This window comes from Aquarana catesbeiana, linkage group LG12 (assembly GCF_042186555.1).
Source record: "Aquarana catesbeiana isolate 2022-GZ linkage group LG12, ASM4218655v1, whole genome shotgun sequence".
NCBI lineage: Eukaryota > Metazoa > Chordata > Amphibia > Anura > Ranidae > Aquarana > Aquarana catesbeiana.
Genome location: NC_133335.1, coordinates 2,355,197 through 2,374,543, shown reverse-complemented (window position 1 = coordinate 2,374,543; position 19,347 = coordinate 2,355,197). Strand labels below are relative to the sequence as shown.

Sequence of the window (19,347 nt, the reverse complement as noted above, 5' to 3'; positions counted from 1 at the left end):
CTCTGATCATCTCCTGTATTATGTCTGCAGTCTCTGATCATCTCCTGTATTATGTCTGCAGTCTCTGACCATCTCCTGTACCATGTCTGCAGTCTCTGATCATCTCCTGTATTATGTCTGCAGTCTCTGATCATCTCCTGTACTATGTCTGCAGTCTCTGATCATCTCCTGTATTATGTCTGCAGTCTCTGATCATCTCCTGTATTATGTCTGCAGTCTCTGATCATCTCCTGTATTATGTCTGCAGTCTCTGATCATCTCCTGTATTATGTCTGCAGTCTCTGATCATCTCCTGTATTATGTCTGCAGTCTCTGATCATCTCCTGTATTATGTCTGCAGTCTCTGATCATCTCCTGTATTATGTCCGCAGTCTCTGATCATCTCCTGTACTATGTCTGCAATCTCTGATCATCTCCTGTACTATGTCTGCAGTCTCTGATCATCTCCTGTATTATTCTGCAGTCTCTGATCATCTCCTGTATTACATTCAGGGATATGCAGACACCCTGGCCTGTCGGTAATCAGACTCCTGGCAGAATAGATCAGGTGGGTGATCATGTGATCCTCATAGGGATGACAGGTGCTCCATCTCCTGGGAGGAGATCCAGAAAACCTGGCCTGGATCCTGGGTCCCCTCCCCCGGGAGATGTGGCTCTGTGGATTGGTTGGTTCATACACAATCTCCTTCATCATTGGGGGTCTCAGAATGAACCCCTCATCGTGGGCTGTATTCCCCCATCACCCTATTATGGGATGAATGATTGGGTAGAATCCGGCCCGGTGATGGCCGCCTGCCAGGAGGATAAGAGGCAGAGCCTGGGGGGAGGGGAGGCGTCTTGCTGGAACATGGCTGTCTATGGGGACCATTCTATGAGGACAGAGGTGAGGGAATGTGACCAGCAATATGGGTGGTCAGAGGGTCACAGACTTGACACCCCAAAGGGGGCGGAGTCATTCTGCAGCTTCATAAATGTTAGGACTGACCAGTGACCACACATTCAGGGGGGAGGGGTAGGACTGACCACACTAGTTGCAGTCTGGAGTGAAGCCTCTCTCTTCTATCACGTTTATGGCCTCTGTGTGTCGGTGGATTACCTCTTTAGCTCAGACCATCATCAGAGTACCCCCCCCTGGCCACACCTCTGCAGTGGGCGGGCTTTTGATTCAGAAAGTGCTGATTGGTAGAAAATGCTCAGCGTGCTGGAGAATCTTCACAGTCCTGTCTGCAAAGTTCTGATCTTGGTTAAAGTGATTGGTGAGATATGATTGGATGGTTGGTGAGAGGTTACAGTGGTTGGTGAGAGATGATTGGATGGTTGGTGAGAGGTTACAGTGGTCGTGAGATATGATTGGATGGTTGGTGAGAGGTTACAGTGGTTGGTGAGATATGACTGGATGGTTGGTGAGAGGTTACCGTGGTTGGTGAGATATGATTGGATGGTTGGTGAGAGGTTACAGTGCTCGTGAGAGATGATTGGATGGTTGGTGAGAGGTTACAGTGGTTGGTGAGATATGACTGGATGGTTGGTGAGAGGTTACAGTGGTTGGTGAGATATGACTGGATGGTTGGTGAGAGGTTACCGTGGTTGGTGAGATATGACTGGATGGTTGGTGAGAGGTTACCGTGGTTGGTGAGATATGATTGGATGGTTGGTGAGAGGTTACAGTGCTCGTGAGAGATGATTGGATGGTTGGTGAGAGGTTATAGTGGTTGGTGAGAGATGATTGGATGGTTGGTGAGAGATGATTGGATGGTCGGTGAGAGGTTACAGTGGTTGGTGAGATATGATTGGATGGTCGGTGAGAGGTTACAGTGATTGGTGAGAGATGATTGGATGGTTAATGAGAGGTTACAGTGGTTGGTGAGATATGATTGGATGGTCGGTGAGAGGTTACAATGGTTGGTGAGATATGATTGGATGGTTGGTGAGAGGTTATAGTGGTTGGTGAGAGATGATTGGATGGTTGGTGAGAGATGATTGGATGGTCGGTGAGAGGGTACAGTGGTTGGTGAGAGATGATTGGATGGTTGGTGAGAGGTTACAGTGATTGGTGAGAGATGATTGGATGGTCGGTGAGAGGTTACAGTGGTTGGTGAGAGATGACTGGATGGTCGGTGAGAGTCTGCAGTGGTCAATGAGATATGATTGGATGGTTGGTGAGACATGATTGGATGGTCGTGAGAGGTTACCGTGGTCGGTGAGATATGATTGGATGGTCGGTGTTGATTGGACAGTCGGTGAGGTAATAGGAATTGCAGTCACGGTTCGGTGCACTGAGCTAACAAACATCTAAATATAGAGCCCTGCAGTGACCTAAATATTGTATGAATGGAGAGGCCTGGCGGAGGAGCCTCCCGGTGATGTCACGCTGTGTGTTCGGTATCCAGGAGACGTCTAGAGATGACCTCATACATATTTCATGGCGGTGATCTGTGACTCCTCTCCCATGCTGGTGTCACCTGCCACCATAAATCACAGAGGTCTGGTCACACGTCTTCTGCTCTATGAGGAGGTCTGGTCACACGTCTTCTGCTCTATGAGGAGGTCTGGTCACACGTCTTCTGCTCTATGAGGAGGTCTGGTCACACGTCTTCTGCTCTATGAGGAGGTCTGGTCACACGTCTTCTGCTCTATGAGGAGGTTGGTGGCACGTAATGTCCTCCTCCTTCTATTCATAGAGAAGATCTGCAGCTGTAGGAGCCGTGTGTGTGACCTGTACAGAGAATGTTCTAGAATATTCTGTACGGAGGGTGACCTCAACTCTTCTCTCTCTGATGGGGAATGAGGAGTTTCTTCTTTCCAGTAGATGAGGAAATCTATTTTCTGGACAAGAAATGTCCCATAAATGTTTCTGCTCCGCGATGTCGGGGGTCCCAGTAGGAGCAATCTCCCCCCACACCCCCTGTGTAGGGACACCTGGGCTCCATGGGGCCCCATCATCAGATATCTGCTGAATCCCAGCCACCTTCCTATTTATTATAGTGTGTAAATAATTGTAATCAAGGTTTCACAATGATATCATATCAGTTATAAAATGATGTCATCCAATGAGATTGTAGAGGCTGAAAACGATCGATAATCATGATTGGGGATAGGGGGTAACATGACCCTGTGCTGTCATTGGATGACGTCCTCCATAGAGCTTATCTGTAAGACTCCAGTCTAGGTGTGTACAGACCGGCTCCTATAAACCTTTTTATGGCAGACCTGTGATCACACCAACCTGTTTATGGTGACTTGTAATCTTTCTCCACTAATTCCTTGCTCTTCTCCAGCAGAACAGCCCCATCACCCATGGGATGTACGTGGAGGCAGAGGCAACCTTCAGCGACTCGGAGCTCTTCCCTGATGAGGAGAGTTTAACGCTGGGCCATCAAGATGTCCACCATGAATCGGACTTGGACAGCGCCATCGAGAGCACACCGAGCTCGGAGGTTTCTGATGAATGCCGCAGCGATGGGAAGGCAGAGGATGTTCATGGGCTCTACCTCCCCGAAGAGCGGTAAGTGGGAATACACGGCTCTGGATGAGGAGATCCCAAGAGATCTAGACTAGATCCTAGATGGAGAGAAGAAGAGCTGCGATTTGGGCTACTCTCTCTTCATTGGTGTTCTTGTTGTCTCCTGACTCTCACAATTTTCTATCCCTCTCAGGAACCTTCTCAACCCTTCGGCCTTGTCAGAGTTCTCCAGCCATTCCACAGCCTCTGTCATCAGTGGTGAGGAGCAGTTTGAGGACTATGGGGAAGGAGATGATGTGGATTACGCCCCCAGCAGTCCGTGTCCTGATGATGAAAGTCGAACCAATGCCTTCTCTGACCTGGGCTCCTCCGTCCCCTCCAGGTGAGCAAATAAATGATTGATTGGCTTCTTGATGAACGCCAAATACCAGGCTAAAATCTCTCTAACCGCTATTAGTCCTATGATCACACCAACACCTGTTCGGGGCTCCAGGCTGCCCTTTGTCAGCTTCTGGAGAGATGGTGACACATTGTTGCTTTGTTTACAGGGCCTCTATATTTACAATGGTATAAATTCTCCAGATGGCCTCCGTCTCTGATCTCCACCACAGGTCTCTCCATGCCTTTGTTCCTGTCTATGGCCAGCCTTATGGTGCCCACGGTCCTAGGTGGGGGAGGGTTGGTTGTACAGGAATGATCCCCACCACCTGTGTGCACAGAACGCACTATAACTTTGTGTTCATGGAGAGAGACACTGCTTATCACAAGAGGGAACTAGAGCCGTCTGTTTGATGAGCCTCCACCAGAGGAATGGTAGCAGCACCTCCCTCTAGCGCCCTAGTCGGCGCCTGGCGGCACCTCCCTCTAGCACCCTAATCTGCGTGTAGCGGCCCCTCCCTCTAGCACCCTAATCTGCGTGTAGCAGCACCTCCCTTTAGCTCCCTAGTTGGAGCGTAGCGGCACCTCCCTCTAGCACCCTAGTCGGCGCTTATCGCCACCTCCCTCTAGCACCCTAGTCAGCATGTGGTGGCACCTCCCTCTAGAGCCCTAGTCGGCGCCTTGCGGCACCTCCCTTTAGCGCCCTAGTCGGCGCCTGGCGGCCCCTCCCTCTAGCACCCTAATCGGCGTGTAGCGGCCCCTCCCTCTAGCACCCTAATCGGCGTGTAGCAGCACCTCCCTCTAGCACCCTAATTGGCGGGTAGCGGCCCCTCCCTCTAGCACCCTAATTGCCGTGTAGCGGCCCCTCCCTCTAGCACCCTAATCACCGTGTAGCGGCCCCTCCCTCTAGCACCCTAATCGCCGTGTAGCGGCCCCTCCCTCTAGCACCCTAGTCTGCGTGTAGCGGCCCCTCCCTCTAGCACCCTAATCGCCGTGTAGCGGCCCCTCCCTCTAGTATCAAAGTCGGCGTTTAGCTGGATTTGCATTACACAGGAACTGTACAGAGCTGAGCTGGGGGTCTCTGATCACCATCACAAAGAGATGCAAATGTCTCCATTTCACTTCACATCTGTCACTTTAGTAAACAGAAGGGTGAAAATGTAACACCCGAGACGTTTTCCACAACTATTGATGACAATTTGCTCCCCATGCCTGTCTGATACAATAGATTTCCTGTATATGACGTAGATTCTTCCCCCTCGCAGTGCCGGACAGACTCCTCGTAAAATGAGGCACATGTACAACAGCGAGTTACTGGACATGTATTGTACGCAGTGCTGCAAGAAGATCACCCTGCTGAACGACCTGGAGGCCCGCCTGAAGAACCTCAAAGCCAACAGGTGACTCTTCCCATCAGTCTGATGTGATTAAATCTTCCTTATTGTAGGGAGGGATGGGTTCCAGGACAGGAATAATGGAAGGATGTGTGAGATAAACAGCATGGGAGACGGAGCCCAGACAGTAAACACTGATCACAATGGTGCCATTATATCATGGAGACATTGTATACGAACACATCTATACAATACACATGGAGGAAGGCCAGATTACATTGTGACCACATGACGTTCCCTAATTAAACACCACTGATAATCTGAAGACCTAACAATGGACTCCGCAAATTGGTACCTTTAGCACTGAAGGAGTTCAGGCTGTGCATGTGGAATTCCAGTAGAAAACAATGCTGCTCTATGGTGAATGGAGATTACTGTACATAGTTTCAAGCCAGGGTACACAAAGTTGGACGGAGCATAATGGGGTGGATGGAGCAATGGGGTCAGGCCCAGGTGGAAGGTGTGATGGGGTTGTACACAGGTGATCCAGGCAAAAGATTCAGGCCCAGGTGGACATTACGATGGGATCAGGCCCAGGTGGACATTACGATGGGGTCAGGCCCAGGTGGACATTACGATGGGGTCAGGCCCAGGTGGACATTATGATGGGGTCAGGCCCAGGTGGACATTATGATGGGGTCAGGCCCAGGTAGACATTATGATGGGGTCAGGCCCAGGTAGACATTATGATGGGGTCAGGCCCTGGTCCCATCACACTGTAATGGGGTCAGGCCCAGGTGGACATTATGATGGGGTCAGGCCCAGGTGGACATTACGATGGGGTCAGGCCCAGGTGGGCAGTGTGATGGGACCATGCCCTGGTGGATGGAGTAATGGGGTCAGGTCTGTGTGGACGAAATGTTGGGGTCAGATCACAGAGGATTGAGCAATGGGTTCAAGCCCAAGTTCATAGTATGATGAGGCCATGCTCAGATGGGTAGATGGTTGGAGTCAGACCTGGGTAGATAGAAAGATGATCTGAGGCCTAGAAAGGTCCGGGTATACAGGATATTGGAGTCAGGCCTTTGTACACAGAGTAATGGTCTGAGGCCGGGGTGGATGGTGTGATTGGGGTCAGGCCTGGGTACACACAGTGATGGTCTGAGGCCGGGGTGGGTGGTGTGATTGGGGTCAGGCCTGGGTACAAGGAGTGATGGTCTGAGGCCGGGGTGGGGGGTGTGATTGGGGTCAGGCCTGGGTACACGCAGTGATGGTCTGAGGCCGGGGTGGGGGGTGTGATTGGGGTCAGGCCTGGGTACACGCAGTGATGGTCTGAGGCCGGGGTGGGTGGTGTGATTGGGGTCAGGCCTGGGTACATACAGTGATGGTCTGAGGTATAGGTGGATGGTGTGATTGGGGTCAGGCCTGGGTACACACAGTGATGGTCTGAGGCCGGGGTGGGTGGTGTGATTGGGGTCAGGCCTGGGTACACACAGTGATGGTCTGAGGTTTGGGGTGGGGGGTGTGATTGGGGTCAGGCCTGGGTACACGCAGTGATGGTCTGAGGTCCGGGGTGGGGGGTGAGATTGGGGTCAGGCCTGGGTACACGCAGTGATGGTCTGAGGTATTGGTGGATGGTGTGATTGGGGTCCGGCCTGGGTACACGCATTGATGGTCTGAGGCCGGGTGGGTGGTGTGATTGGGGTCAGGCCTGGATACACACAGTGATGGTCTGAGGCCGGGGTGGGGGGTGTGATTGGGGTCAGGCCTGGGTACACGCAGTGATGGTCTGAGGCCGGGTGGGTGGTGTGATTGGGGTCAGGCCTGGATACACACAGTGATGGTCTGAGGCCGGGTGGGTGGTGTGATTGGGGTCAGGCCTGGGTACACGCAGTGATGGTCTGAGGTTTGGGGTGGGGGGTGTGATTGGGGTCAGGCCTGGGTACACACAGTGATGGTCTGAGGCCGGGGTGGGTGGTGTGATTGGGGTCAGGCCTGGGTACACGCAGTGATGGTCTGAGGCCGGGGTGGGTGGTGTGATTGGGGTCAGGCCTGGGTACACACAGTGATGGTCTGAGGTTTGGGGTGGGTGGTGTGATTGGGGTCAGGCCTGGGTACACGCAGTGATGGTCTGAGGTTTGGGGTGGGGGGTGTGATTGGGGTCAGGCCTGGGTACACGCAGTGATGGTCTGAGGCCGGGGTGGGGGGTGTGATTGGGGTCAGGCCTGGGTACACGCAGTGATGGTCTGAGGCCAGGGTGGGTGGTGTGATTGGGGTCAGGCCTGGGTACACACAGTGATGGTCTGAGGTTTGGGGTGGGTGGTGTGATTGGGGTCAGGCCTGGGTACACGCAGTGATGGTCTGAGGTTTGGGGTGGGGGGTGTGATTGGGGTCAGGCCTGGGTACACACAGTGATGGTCTGAGGTTTGGGGTGGGGGGTGTGATTGGGGTCAGGCCTGGGTACATACAGTGATGGTCTGAGGTTTGGGGTGGGTGGTGTGATTGGGGTCAGGCCTGGGTACACACAGTGATGGTCTGAGGTTTGGGGTGGGGGGTGTGATTGGGGTCAGGCCTGGGTACACACAGTGATGGTCTGAGGTTTGGGGTGGATGGTGTGATTGGGGTCAGGCCTGGGTACACACAGTGATGGTCTGAGGTTTGGGGTGGGGGGTGTGATTGGGGTCAGGCCTGGGTACACACAGTGATGGTCTGAGGTTTGGGGTGGATGGTGTGATTGGGGTCAGGCCTGGGTACACACAGTGATGGTCTGAGGTTTGGGGTGGGGGGTGTGATTGGGGTCAGGCCTGGGTACACGCAGTGATGGTCTGAGGTTTGGGGTGGGGGGTGTGATTGGGGTCAGGCCTGGGTACACGCAGTGATGGTCTGAGGTTTGGGGTGGATGGTGTGATTGGGGTCAGGCCTGGGTACACACAGTGATGGTCTGAAGCCGGGGTGGGTGGTGTGATTGGGGACAGTTAATGTTCATTCTGTAGGTATTAATACGTTCTTATCATTTTCTTTCACACTTGCAGCCCAAACAGAAAGATCACCAGCACAGCATTTGGGAGGTAAGTCCCACCTATGTAGGGGATGATTTGGGGTACTGGCTTGGACCAGTGTATAGACTCGGGAGAGAAGACGGGTTTCCTCACAGGTCATGTGACTTTTCTTTTGCAGGCAGCTTTTCCACAACAGTAACCTGAGTAGCAGTAATGGCAGCACAGAGGACCTCTTCCGGGACAGCATTGACTCCTGTGACAATGACATCACAGAGAAGGTAGGGGGCGTGTGTTTGAAAATGCTGAGAATTATTATTATCTTTTAGCATTTGAGGAATAATTGTCAGCAATTCCTTAATTTTCTGACAATCAGATTGGCCTCTCTGAATTTCCATATTTCCTACACAGTGTGCACTGAAATAAGTTCTGCCCATCACTAAATATGGTAGCAGGGTGCTTCTTCCACTATGGCATAAGATAACTTTATCATGGCGGTGTGACGCCACCCTCCCCTGCTACCACACAGGATCCCTCTGCTCTGGTGCTGTGACGCCACCCTCCCCTGCTACCACACAGGATCCCGATCCCTCCACCCTGGCGCTGTGACATCATCCTCCCCTGCTACCACACAGGATTCCTCCACCCTGGCGCTGTGACGCTATCCTCTCCTGCTACTACACAAAATCCCTTCCTCTCCTGCTACCACACAGGATTCCTCTGCCCTGGCGCTGTGACGTCATCCTCTCCTGCTACCACACAGGATCCCTCTGCTTTGACTCCATCCTCTCCTGCTACCACACAGTACTCCTCTACCCTGGTGGTGTGACGTCATCCTCTCCTGCTACCACACAGGACTCCTCTACCCTGGTGGTGTGACGTCATCCTCTCCTGCTACCACACAGGACTCCTCTACCCTGGTGGTGTGACGTCATCCTCTCCTGCTACCACACAGGACTCCTCTACCCTGGTGGTGTGACGTCATCCTCTCCTGCTACCACACAGGACTCCTCTACCCTGGTGGTGTGACGTCATCCTCTCCTGCTACCACACAGGACTCCTCTACCCTGGTGGTGTGACGTCATCCTCTCCTGCTACCACACAGGACTCCTCTACCCTGGTGGTGTGACGTCATCCTCTCCTGCTACCACACAGGACTCCTCTACCCTGGTGGTGTGACGTCATCCTCTCCTGCTACCACACAGGACTCCTCTACCCTGGTGGTGTGGCGCCATCCTCTCCTGCTACACAGGATCCCTCCACCCTGGTCTGTTCCATCTCTCTGTATAACTCTGTTACAAGCTCAGCTTGTGGCCTCAACTGATTTGCGCTCTTGTTTACCGTCAGCTGAGGACGCGATGGATTATTCGCAGAGTACCCGGCACACTTTGTCTCCTGGATTTCCATAAACCATCTTAAGTCAAATCTCCACATTGCGGTCAAACTTTTAATTCTCCTGATGACTTCTGTCTCCAGAAGGTAGAATTAGGGCGACCTCGCCTCCACTTTCCTGATGAAATAATGTTGTGCGTCTTGTGTGCAGAAATGAATCACCGTGGTGAAATGCCACCAACTTCAGAACTGCTGCGTCTCCCCTGTGCCTGCGTGTGATCCCAGTTTGATCGTATTGATCTATTGAGATAGAAGCTGCATGTTCTGGAGATGGTGGATGATAATGGCCCCATGTTAGGCAACAAGTCATTATAAAACTGGGTATAGTGGAGGTGTGTGGCGACCCCTAGTGGCGGAAGCAGTGGTGACATTGCTGTAGTCCACGAGCATCTTGTGGTTAGAAATTATTTCAAGCCAATGCTGCCCCCTGCTGGCTGATTGCTTGAGCTGCAGAAATGATGGGTCATTTAAAAATGACTGGGTATAACCTGTCTGTGTCCCTGTCACAGGTCAGTTACCTGGAGAAGAAGGTGACGGAGCTGGAGAACGACAACCAGACAAACGGAGATGTCAAGTCCAAATTAAAGCATGAGAACACCCAGCTGGTGCACAGGTGAGCCACAGAGAAGAGTGACAGATGATAGACTGAGGTGACATAAGGAAGTGATAGGCAGACGGGACAAAGGGAACAGACACAAGAATAGAGGGGAAAGTTGTCAGACAGATAGGGAGGCAAAACAAATGGAACAGGCCATGGCAGACGAGACGCAGGGGACAGGCGGTGGACAGGGAAGCAGATGAGATGCAGAGGACAGGCGGTGGACAAGGAGGCAGAGGAGATGCAGGGGACAGGCGGTGGACAAGGAGGCAGAGGAGATGCAGGGGGCAGGCGGTGGACAAGGAGGCAGAGGAGATGCAGGGGACAGGTGGTGGACAAGGAGGCAGAGGAGATGCAGGGGACAGGTGGTGGACAAGGAGGCAGAGGAGATGCAGGGGGCAGGCGGTGGACAAGGAGGCAGGCGAGATGCAGGCAGTGGACAGGAAGGCAGACAAGACGCAGCGGACATGCAGTGGGAAGGGAGGCAAACGAGATGCAGGGGACAGGCGGTGGACAAGGAGGCAGACGAGATGCAGGGGACAGGCGGTGGACAAGGAGGCAGAGGAGATGCAGGGGGCAGGCGGTGGACAAGGAGGCAGAGGAGATGCAGGGGACAGGTGGTGGACAAGGAGGCAGAGGAGATGCAGGGGACAGGTGGTGGACAAGGAGGCAGAGGAGATGCAGGGGGCAGGCGGTGGACAAGGAGGCAGGCGAGATGCAGGCAGTGGACAGGAAGGCAGACAAGACGCAGCGGACATGCAGTGGGAAGGGAGGCAAACGAGATGCAGGGGACAGGCGGTGGACAAGGAGGCAGAGGAGATGCAGGGGGCAGGCGGTGGACAAGGAGGCAGACGAGATGCAGGGGACAGGCGGTGGACAAGGAGGCAGACGAGACGCAGGGGACAGGCGGTGGACAAGGAGGCAGACGAGATGCAGGGGACAGGCGGTGGACAAGGATGCAGACGAAATGCAGGGGACAGGCGGTGGACAAGGATGCAGACGAAATGCAGGGGACAGGCGGTGGACAGGGAGGCCAACGAGATGCAGGGGACAGGCGGTGGACAGGGAGACAGACGAGACACAGGGGGCAACCGGTGGACAAGGAGGCAGATGAGATGCAGGGGACAGGCGGTAGACAGGGAGGCAGACGAGACGCAGGGGGCAGACGGTGGACTGGGAGGCAGACGAGACGCAGGGGGCAGACGGTGGACAGGGAGGCAGACGGTGGACTGGGAGGCAGATGAGACGCAGGGCACAGACGGTGGACAGGGATGCAGACGAGACGCAGGGGGTAGACGGTGGACAGGGAGGCAGACGAGACGCAGGGGGCAGACGGTGGACAGGGAGGCAGATGAGAAGCAGGGCACAGACGGTGGACTGGGAGGCAGATGAGAAGCAGGGGGCAGACGGTGGACAGGGAGGCAGACGAGACGCAGGGGGTAGACGGTGGACAGGGAGGCAGACGAGACGCAGGGGGCAGACGGTGGACTGGGAGGCAGACGAGATGCAGGGGGCAGACGGTGGACTGGGGGGCAGACGAGACGCAGGGGGCAGACGGTGGACTGGGAGGCAGATGAGAGACAGGAGACAGGCGGTGGACAGATTTGATTGTGATGGAATATGCGGTCTGCAGGGTACATGAACTGGAAGAACTGTTAAAGGACCAGGAGACCAGGTCGGATCAGGTTATGGATGAGGAGCTGAAGCGGCATAGGGAAACGTATTCCAGACTGCAGAAGGAAAAGGGAACAGAGATCGAACTGCTGAACGCCAGGTAAGGTCTCTCCACCCTTATATTCTCTCACTAAAGGCCAGATTGAGATTGTGTACCCAGAAAGTAGGCCACAAGGATCAGGATCACCTCAGTGCAAACCCTGTCTGAATTCAATGTAATCCCAGAATCCTCTTGCCTGTTGCTCCAGCAATGAAGCAATATGTGAGTTACATGATGGTGTGGGAGTGGAATGATGACCATGGTTTAACCACTCCCTACTCCATACAGACACATAATATACAGCGATCCCTACCATGGTTTATTTTATTGTCAGGACTTCCTGTGTCAGGTCCATGAAGAGGACCTGTCTTCATACTAAGATGAGCCAAAAAGTTCCAATTTTCTGTCCGTGTTTCAGGGTTCAGGAGCTGGAGGAGGAGAATGAAGAGTTACTAACCAGCATCACCAGACTGAAGTCTCATACAGAGAGGATAGATGAGGTGAGCACTAGGGGTATGAGGGGGGCGAGAGGAGCCCAAGGGGAGTTCTGTGGGGGGGCCTACAGGGAGTACTGGGGCAGGGGAGCCCCCCCAGGTTTTATTGTCAAACGTTAACTGAACAAGCTGAAGTTAGAAGCTGATTGGCTTCCATGTACAGCTGCACCAGATTCTGAGTGCTCCGGTTGTAGTAAATCTCCCCCAATGAGTCTCTCTACCATATCTATTCCTGCAAATAAAGTTGTTGTTCTTTTTTGCTCCTCAGGAGAGACAGCGCATGTCTGATAGGCTGGAGGACACCAGCCTGCGGCTGAAGGATGAGATGGATCTATACAAGAAAATGATGGATAAATTACGGCAAAACCGGCAGAACTTCCAGCGGGAACGCGAAGCCACGCAAGAGGTGTGAATGTGCGGTATATTATTTGGGATTTGGACCCCTTCTCATTCTATTATTTGGTCACTTCCTGTAAATTCCTAATACTTCATAATACATTGGCCTCTAGATGGCGCTGTACTGAGAGAATCCATTAAAACCTGCATAAAATATCATGTGATTTTCCTCCACCCCGCTCCCAGTACAGGGGCTTGGAAGGCTGCTGTGCGTTCTATGACCCGCTCCTCTCTGACTTTCCTGTAATAATCGGCCTACTATCTAGAATGATGAAGATCTGTCTGCTTTGTACATTTGCAGCTGATTGAAGATCTGCGGAAGGAGCTGGAGCACCTACAGGTGTACCGCTTGGACTGCGAGAGGAATGGTCGGGGGCGGAGCTCGTCGACGGGACTGTACGAATACAACGCCAAAACCCGCGAATCCGAGCTGGAGCAGGAGATCAAACGCCTCAAACTGGTAATGACTCTCTTATCTCTGGAGGGGGCGCTATCAGTTCAGATTGTCTGCCATTAATCCATCCAGAAAGACAAGAAACCACAAAAAGCTGCAGTTTTCTGATACAAAGTTGCTAGCACCCCATGTCTCATGTGGCAGATTAGGGGGTGCTGATTTTCTTCTGCTAGATTTGGGGAAAGAGGATTTTTAAGTAAAACTTAGACTTCATTCACACTTTATGTGACTTTACAGAGCAACTTTGATGTGACTTTGGCTTTGACCAATTATAACATAAATAGTGTGACGCAATTCCTTTTCTTGCTGCAGGGGTTAGGTTTAGGGCAAGTGTTGGGTTAAGGGTTGGGTTTAGGGTTATAGCAAGGGTTAGGTTTATGGCAAGAGTTAGGTTTAGGGTTATGGCTAGGGCAAGGGTTAGGGTTATGGCTAGGGTTATGGCTAGGGCTAGGGTTATGGCTAGGGCAAGGGTTAGGGTTATGGCTAGGGCAAGGGTTAGGGTTATGGCTAGGGTTAGGGCTAGGGTTAGGGTTAGGGCTAGTGCAAGGGTTAGGGTTAGGGCTAGGGTTATGGCTAGGGCAAGGGTTAGGGCAAGGGTTAGGTTTAGGGTTATGGCTAAGAGCTCTTTCCTCTTGTAGAAGGGACACCCGGAACAGAGATGGATGGACAATTTTGCTTGGGAGGGGCTTCTCTGCAGAAGGGATCACCTGGGACAGGGGTCAAAAAGCAGACTCTGTGATTGTTTGAGCTTTACAAAATCGCATGTATGTCAGTCGCACAAGTGTAAATGAGGCCTTATTCATTCGTTACATTTTTTTTTCATTTATGAAACTGATTTTTTTTTCCAGCCTGCAAAAATGTGTAAAATTTCCAGTATGGTGGTCATAGTGAAAAGTTTGGAGACTTCTGGTTTAGATATATTAACCACAGTAAATTCTTCATCGAATGCATTGCGGCTGTGTTTCTGGGGTACGGACACCCCATTGTTGGATCTCTGACACGGTCCCAACCGTTTTCTAACCCTTGTGCTCCTTTCCCAGGACAACCAGAAGCTCCGGGACCAGAACGATGACCTCAGCGGGCAGATTCTCAGCCTCAGCCTATATGAAGCCAAGCATCTCTTCTCCACCCAGACGAAGGCGCAGTCACTGGCAGCTGAGATCGACACCGCCTCCAAGGACGAGGTAAGATGGCCGCCTGAGGACAGACGCTGGACGCAGACGTTTGGCTATTGCTTTGCCCCCTTCCTTCCCTCTTTATAATTATATTAGATCACCGCTCAGTTCTGCTGTACTCTATATCTCTTGTGAGGGTCTGTCTCTAATTTTCTTGGCCCCCGTCATCCTAGGTAAGGCGGAGGGGCTGCCACCCAGAAGTGCCTATTGTGGAACCCCTCAAATTTACTGTCTGGGTTTACTGCTACCCAGAAGTCCTTGTTATGACTCCCTCCCATCCTGCACACAGGGGTAGTTCGGTTCAAGAATTCTGTTATTCCTGGCCTGCTGGGGGCACTGTTACTCAGAATTTTATGCTATGACCCCCTCTCATCCTGTACACAGGAGTAGTTTAGTTACAGAATTCTGTTATGCCTGGCATGTGTGTGTGTGTGTGTGTGCGCCACCCAAAATTGGGGGACCTGCCCATATCCCAGGTAAAGGGGGCTGCCCCCTAGAATCCTCTGTTATTGGCCCTGCATTGGTATACAGGAGGCAGATGTTGGGCATTTGGGCCACCAGGAATAGCAAGGTTCAATAATCCGATTTTTTTTTTTTTCTTTCAGCTGATGGATGCTTTGAAGGAACAAGAGGAGATCAACCTGCGTTTGCGGCAATATATGGACAAGATTATTCTGGCTATCCTGGACCACAATCCCTCCATCCTGGAGATCAAACAGTGACCGGTTCACTCCACTGACACTCATCACACTCCATTGACTGTCCTGTCCTTGTCTAGGAATAGGTCTTCTAGCTTCAATGTCCTTGTAGTGCGCTCCGGAGACCAACCTGCACACTGACCCCCATGTTTCCCCTCCAAGACACTTTAAGACTTGATGCTGCTACAGAACACCTGGATTAACCTGGAAGAACCTGGTATGACTGGAAATATGGATTGCCATGGCTGACACCTGGATTAACCTAGAAGAACCTGGTATGACTGGAAAGATGGATGTCATGACTGATGCCTGGATGAACCTGGTATGACTGGAAAGATGGATGTCATGACTGATGCCTGGATGAACCTGGTATGACTGGAACAATGGAGCTCATGGCTGACGCCTGGATGAAGCTGGAAGAACCTAGTATGACTAGGATGATGGATGTCATGGCTGGAAGAACCTGGTATGACTGGAAAGATGGATGTCATGGGTGACTCCTTGGATGAACCTGGTATGACTGGAAGGATGGATGTTATGGCTGCTTCCTGGATGAAGCTGGAAGAACCTAGTATGACTGGAACTATGGATGTCATGGCTGACGCCTGGATGAAGTTGAAAGAACCTAGTAAGACTGGAACAATGGATGTCATGGCATGATGGGAAGTTGCCTGATCATGACATGACTCTACCTCTTGTTGACCTTCACATTCTGTTGAAGAAGAATTTGCGGGACCCGTTCACTCTGGTGTTTCCAGAAAAGGTCAAAATCCAGATTGCAGCTCTGACCCTACAAGGAGGAGCGGGGCCGTGTGCCGTGTGATCCCTTTCCTCACCTGAATTACTCCGCCCACAATAGCAGGGTGCTCCCCACTTCCCAATCACCAGAACCTCGCTCCTCTGAGTTTTATTCCTCATTGCCTGGCAAACGCTTCCCTTGCTGGATATTTCATGTGGAAAATGCAGCAGGAGAAGTGAGAGGCTGTGTTGGGGAACACAACTATAAAAGTGTGTTGTAGGAAGTCCCAGCAGATACTAGAAGACATTATAATCCACCGAAGGCTAAAATATTGCTGCTTGCTAGGGTGACCCTATAAATACCAACAACAACGGAAATACACCTGTACAAAAAATAGTCCCTGTGGGAGAAGCATCGGGTGAAAGCTGATCTTTTTTTCAGCTCCTGGCAGGTGATGTCCCTTGTGACGAAGACACCATCACAGAAGTAACATGTAGCCATGAAAGCACAGCTGCTTCCATCCGAGGCCTCTCACACAAGTATAGAGTTTTGGGACAGATTAAAATTAATGCGTATATACACAGTCATACATACAAACCCCTGTATACACTACTAATATTCACCACAAGAGGGCGATAGAGGACACAGTACACACAGACCTGCAATATTCACCAGAAGAGGGCGATGAAGGACACGGTGCACACCGACCCTGCAATATTCACCAGAAGAGGGCAACAGAGGGTACACTGTACACAGACCCTGCAATATTCACCACAAGAGGGCAACAGAGGGTACACTGTACACAGACCCTGCAATATTCACCAGAAGAGGGCGATGAAGGACACGGTGCACACCGACCCTGCAATATTCTTTTTTTTTTTTAAGACCCTGCAATATTCACCACAAGAGGGCAACAGAGGGTACACTGAACACAGACCCTGCAATATTCACCAGAAGAGGGCGATAGAGGGTACACTGTACACAGACCCTGCAATAATCACCAGAAGAGGGCGATAGAGGGTACACTGTACACAGACCCTGCAATATTCACCAGAAGAGGGCACACTGTACACAGACCCTGCAATATTCACCAGAAGAGGGCGATAGAGGGTACACTGCACACAGACCCTGCAATATTCACCACAAGAGGGCAACAGAGGGTACACTGCACACAGACCCTGCAATATTCACCAGAAGAGGGCGATAGAGGGTACACTGTACACAGACCCTGCAATATTCACCAGAAGAGGGCGATAGAGGGTACACTGTACACAGACCCTGCAATATTCACCACAAGAGGCCGATAGAGGGTACACTGTACACAGACCCTGCAGTATTCACCAGAAGAGGGCGATAGAGGGTACACTGCACACAGACCCTGCAGTATTCACCAGAAGAGGGCGATAGAGGGTACACTGCACACAGACCCTGCAATATTCACCACAAGAGGGCGATAGAGGGTACACTGCACACAGACCCTGCAATATTCACCACAAGAGGGCGATAGAGGGTACACTGCACACAGACCCGCTCCGGTCCTCCTGTGGGCTGTATATAGCACCGGCCAGTATGTTTCAATACTGAATGTATAGCAGATTTTACACAGATAACGTCTTGCACTCATTAATGTTGTTGGGTTCACTGGCGCTGTGCCTTCCGCCTGTACAGCGCCACCCCCTATGGTGCCATCCTTCACTGTACATATGTAAATAATTGGAAGTTTCTACACTTTGTGCCACATTGATAATTCCAGAGATCTTGTGTTTCTTTCTACGGATAGGTGGTGTGTCGTGTCGGAGGGGCGTTGTGAAGGACACACTGGGGACCCGCTACAAGTGATGTATTGGGGTGTTCTGGGGGGGGGGGGAGGGGTACTAAATGACACTCCTCAGAGAATTATCCTGAAATCCTGCGAATAAAGCGCCTTGGGTCATTGGCCAGGTGCTGTCAGCTGAGCTCTGCACCCAATGGGTTGGTGAGGGGCCCATCACGCCTTGTGATGTCACCTCCACCCTGTACACAGGACAGGTACTCTTTGGCACCCATGATTCCTGCCCACCCTTTATAGATGATTGCACTAATGACATCACACAGTGGGCGGGATGTTAATGATACACGCCCCTCCGACATTCATGAATTGTGTTATGTTTACAATTTGTGTAAATAAATGATTTGACTTCTGTGTGGTCTCTGTGTGCTTCTTTACATTGTGTGTATGGGGGAGGGGGGGTCTGATCACGATCTGGGGGGGGGGGTCCTATCACATGACCCAGCCATCACTCCTCTGACTATGAAGAGGACCCTAGCCTGGGTCCGGGGCCACACCACACACAGCCCTAATATTAGCACTGAGCGGAGCGGGCCTTTCTAATGTCCTATGAACTGGTAGCTGGAGTTCATGTAGAGTCATACGGGGGAGGGGGAAGACAAAGTCATATGAGGGGGGCATAGCTCTCAACTGTCCCAGATTTGGAGGGACTGTCCCGGATTTGGAGGAACTGTCCCAGATTTGGAGGGGCTGTCCCGGATTTGGTGGGACTGTCCCGGATTTGGAGGAACTGTGTGCGATTTGGAGGAACCATCACTGATTTGGAGGGGCTGTCCCTGATTTGGAACAATGTCCCTCTGTCCCTCATCTTGCTCTGATCTATATACTTGTATATAAAATGCATTATTTATCTCCCACTGCTAAACCTTTCATCCAATGTCTAAATTGCCACATTTGTAAATTTCAAAAGTATAAAGGAATAGTAGTTGTAAAAAAAACACAATTCTCCTTTTAAGGGGGTGTGGCAGGGGGTGTGTCCTATGCCTACATACTTGTGCTAATAGGTGTCACTTGTTCCCATCTCAAAATGTTGGGAGGTATGGGTGGGGGCAGGGTGCAGACAAAGTCATATTGGGATGGAGGCAGACAAAATCATATTAGGGTGGAGTCAGGTGGTGGACAAAGTCATATTAGGGTGGAGTCAGGTGGTGGACAAAGTCATATTAGGGTGGAGACAGAGGGCAGACAAGTCATATGTGGGTTGGAGCAGGTGGCAGACAAAGTCATATTAGGGTGGGGGCAGGGTGCAGACAAAGTCATATTAGGGTGGGGGCAGGGTGCAGACAAAGTCATATTAGGGTGGGTGCAGGGTGCAGACAAAGTCATATTAGGGTGGATGCAGACAAAGTCATATTAGGGTGGGTGCAGGGTGCAGACAAAGTCATATTAGGGTGGGGGCAGGGTGCAGACAAAGTCATATTAGGGTGGGGGCAGGGTGCAGACAAAGTCATATTAGGGTGGATGCAGACAAAGTCATATTAGGGTGGGTGCAGGGTGCAGACAAAGTCATATTAGGGTGGGGGCAGGGTGCAGACAAAGTCATATTAGGGTGGGGGCAGGGTGCAGACAAAGTCATATTAGGGTGGGGGCAGGGTGCAGACAAAGTCATATTAGGGTGGGTGCAGACAAAGTCATATTGGGGGAGGGGCAGACAGTCTGAGCAGCGATAAGGATTTTCAGGGTCATTA

At 51.8% G+C, this 19,347-nt stretch overlaps 1 protein-coding gene across 4 annotated transcripts in view; it reads left to right on the top strand.

Annotated features, from left to right (window-relative positions):
• The window catches only part of RAB11FIP4 (RAB11 family interacting protein 4), a 92,991-nt gene extending 74,978 nt beyond the window's left edge, over positions 1-18,013 (top strand). For 2 of the 4 annotated variants that reach the window (XM_073607102.1, XM_073607104.1), the window contains 12 exons: positions 3,282-3,505; positions 3,657-3,845; positions 5,107-5,241; positions 8,208-8,243; positions 8,353-8,452; positions 10,073-10,176; positions 11,795-11,935; positions 12,294-12,375; positions 12,638-12,775; positions 13,067-13,225; positions 14,260-14,403; positions 15,000-18,013. In XM_073607102.1, coding sequence (XP_073463203.1) covers positions 3,282-3,505; positions 3,657-3,845; positions 5,107-5,241; positions 8,208-8,243; positions 8,353-8,452; positions 10,073-10,176; positions 11,795-11,935; positions 12,294-12,375; positions 12,638-12,775; positions 13,067-13,225; positions 14,260-14,403; positions 15,000-15,116 — 1,569 coding nt within the window. In that variant the 3' untranslated portion in view covers positions 15,117-18,013. Of the gene's footprint in view, positions 1-3,278; positions 3,506-3,656; positions 3,846-5,106; positions 5,242-8,207; positions 8,244-8,352; positions 8,453-10,072; positions 10,177-11,794; positions 11,936-12,293; positions 12,376-12,637; positions 12,776-13,066; positions 13,226-14,259; positions 14,404-14,999 lie in introns of all 4 variants that reach the window. The other 2 variants (XM_073607101.1, XM_073607103.1) reach the window with 1 other exon arrangement.
• The last annotated feature ends 1,334 nt before the right edge of the window (positions 18,014-19,347 follow it).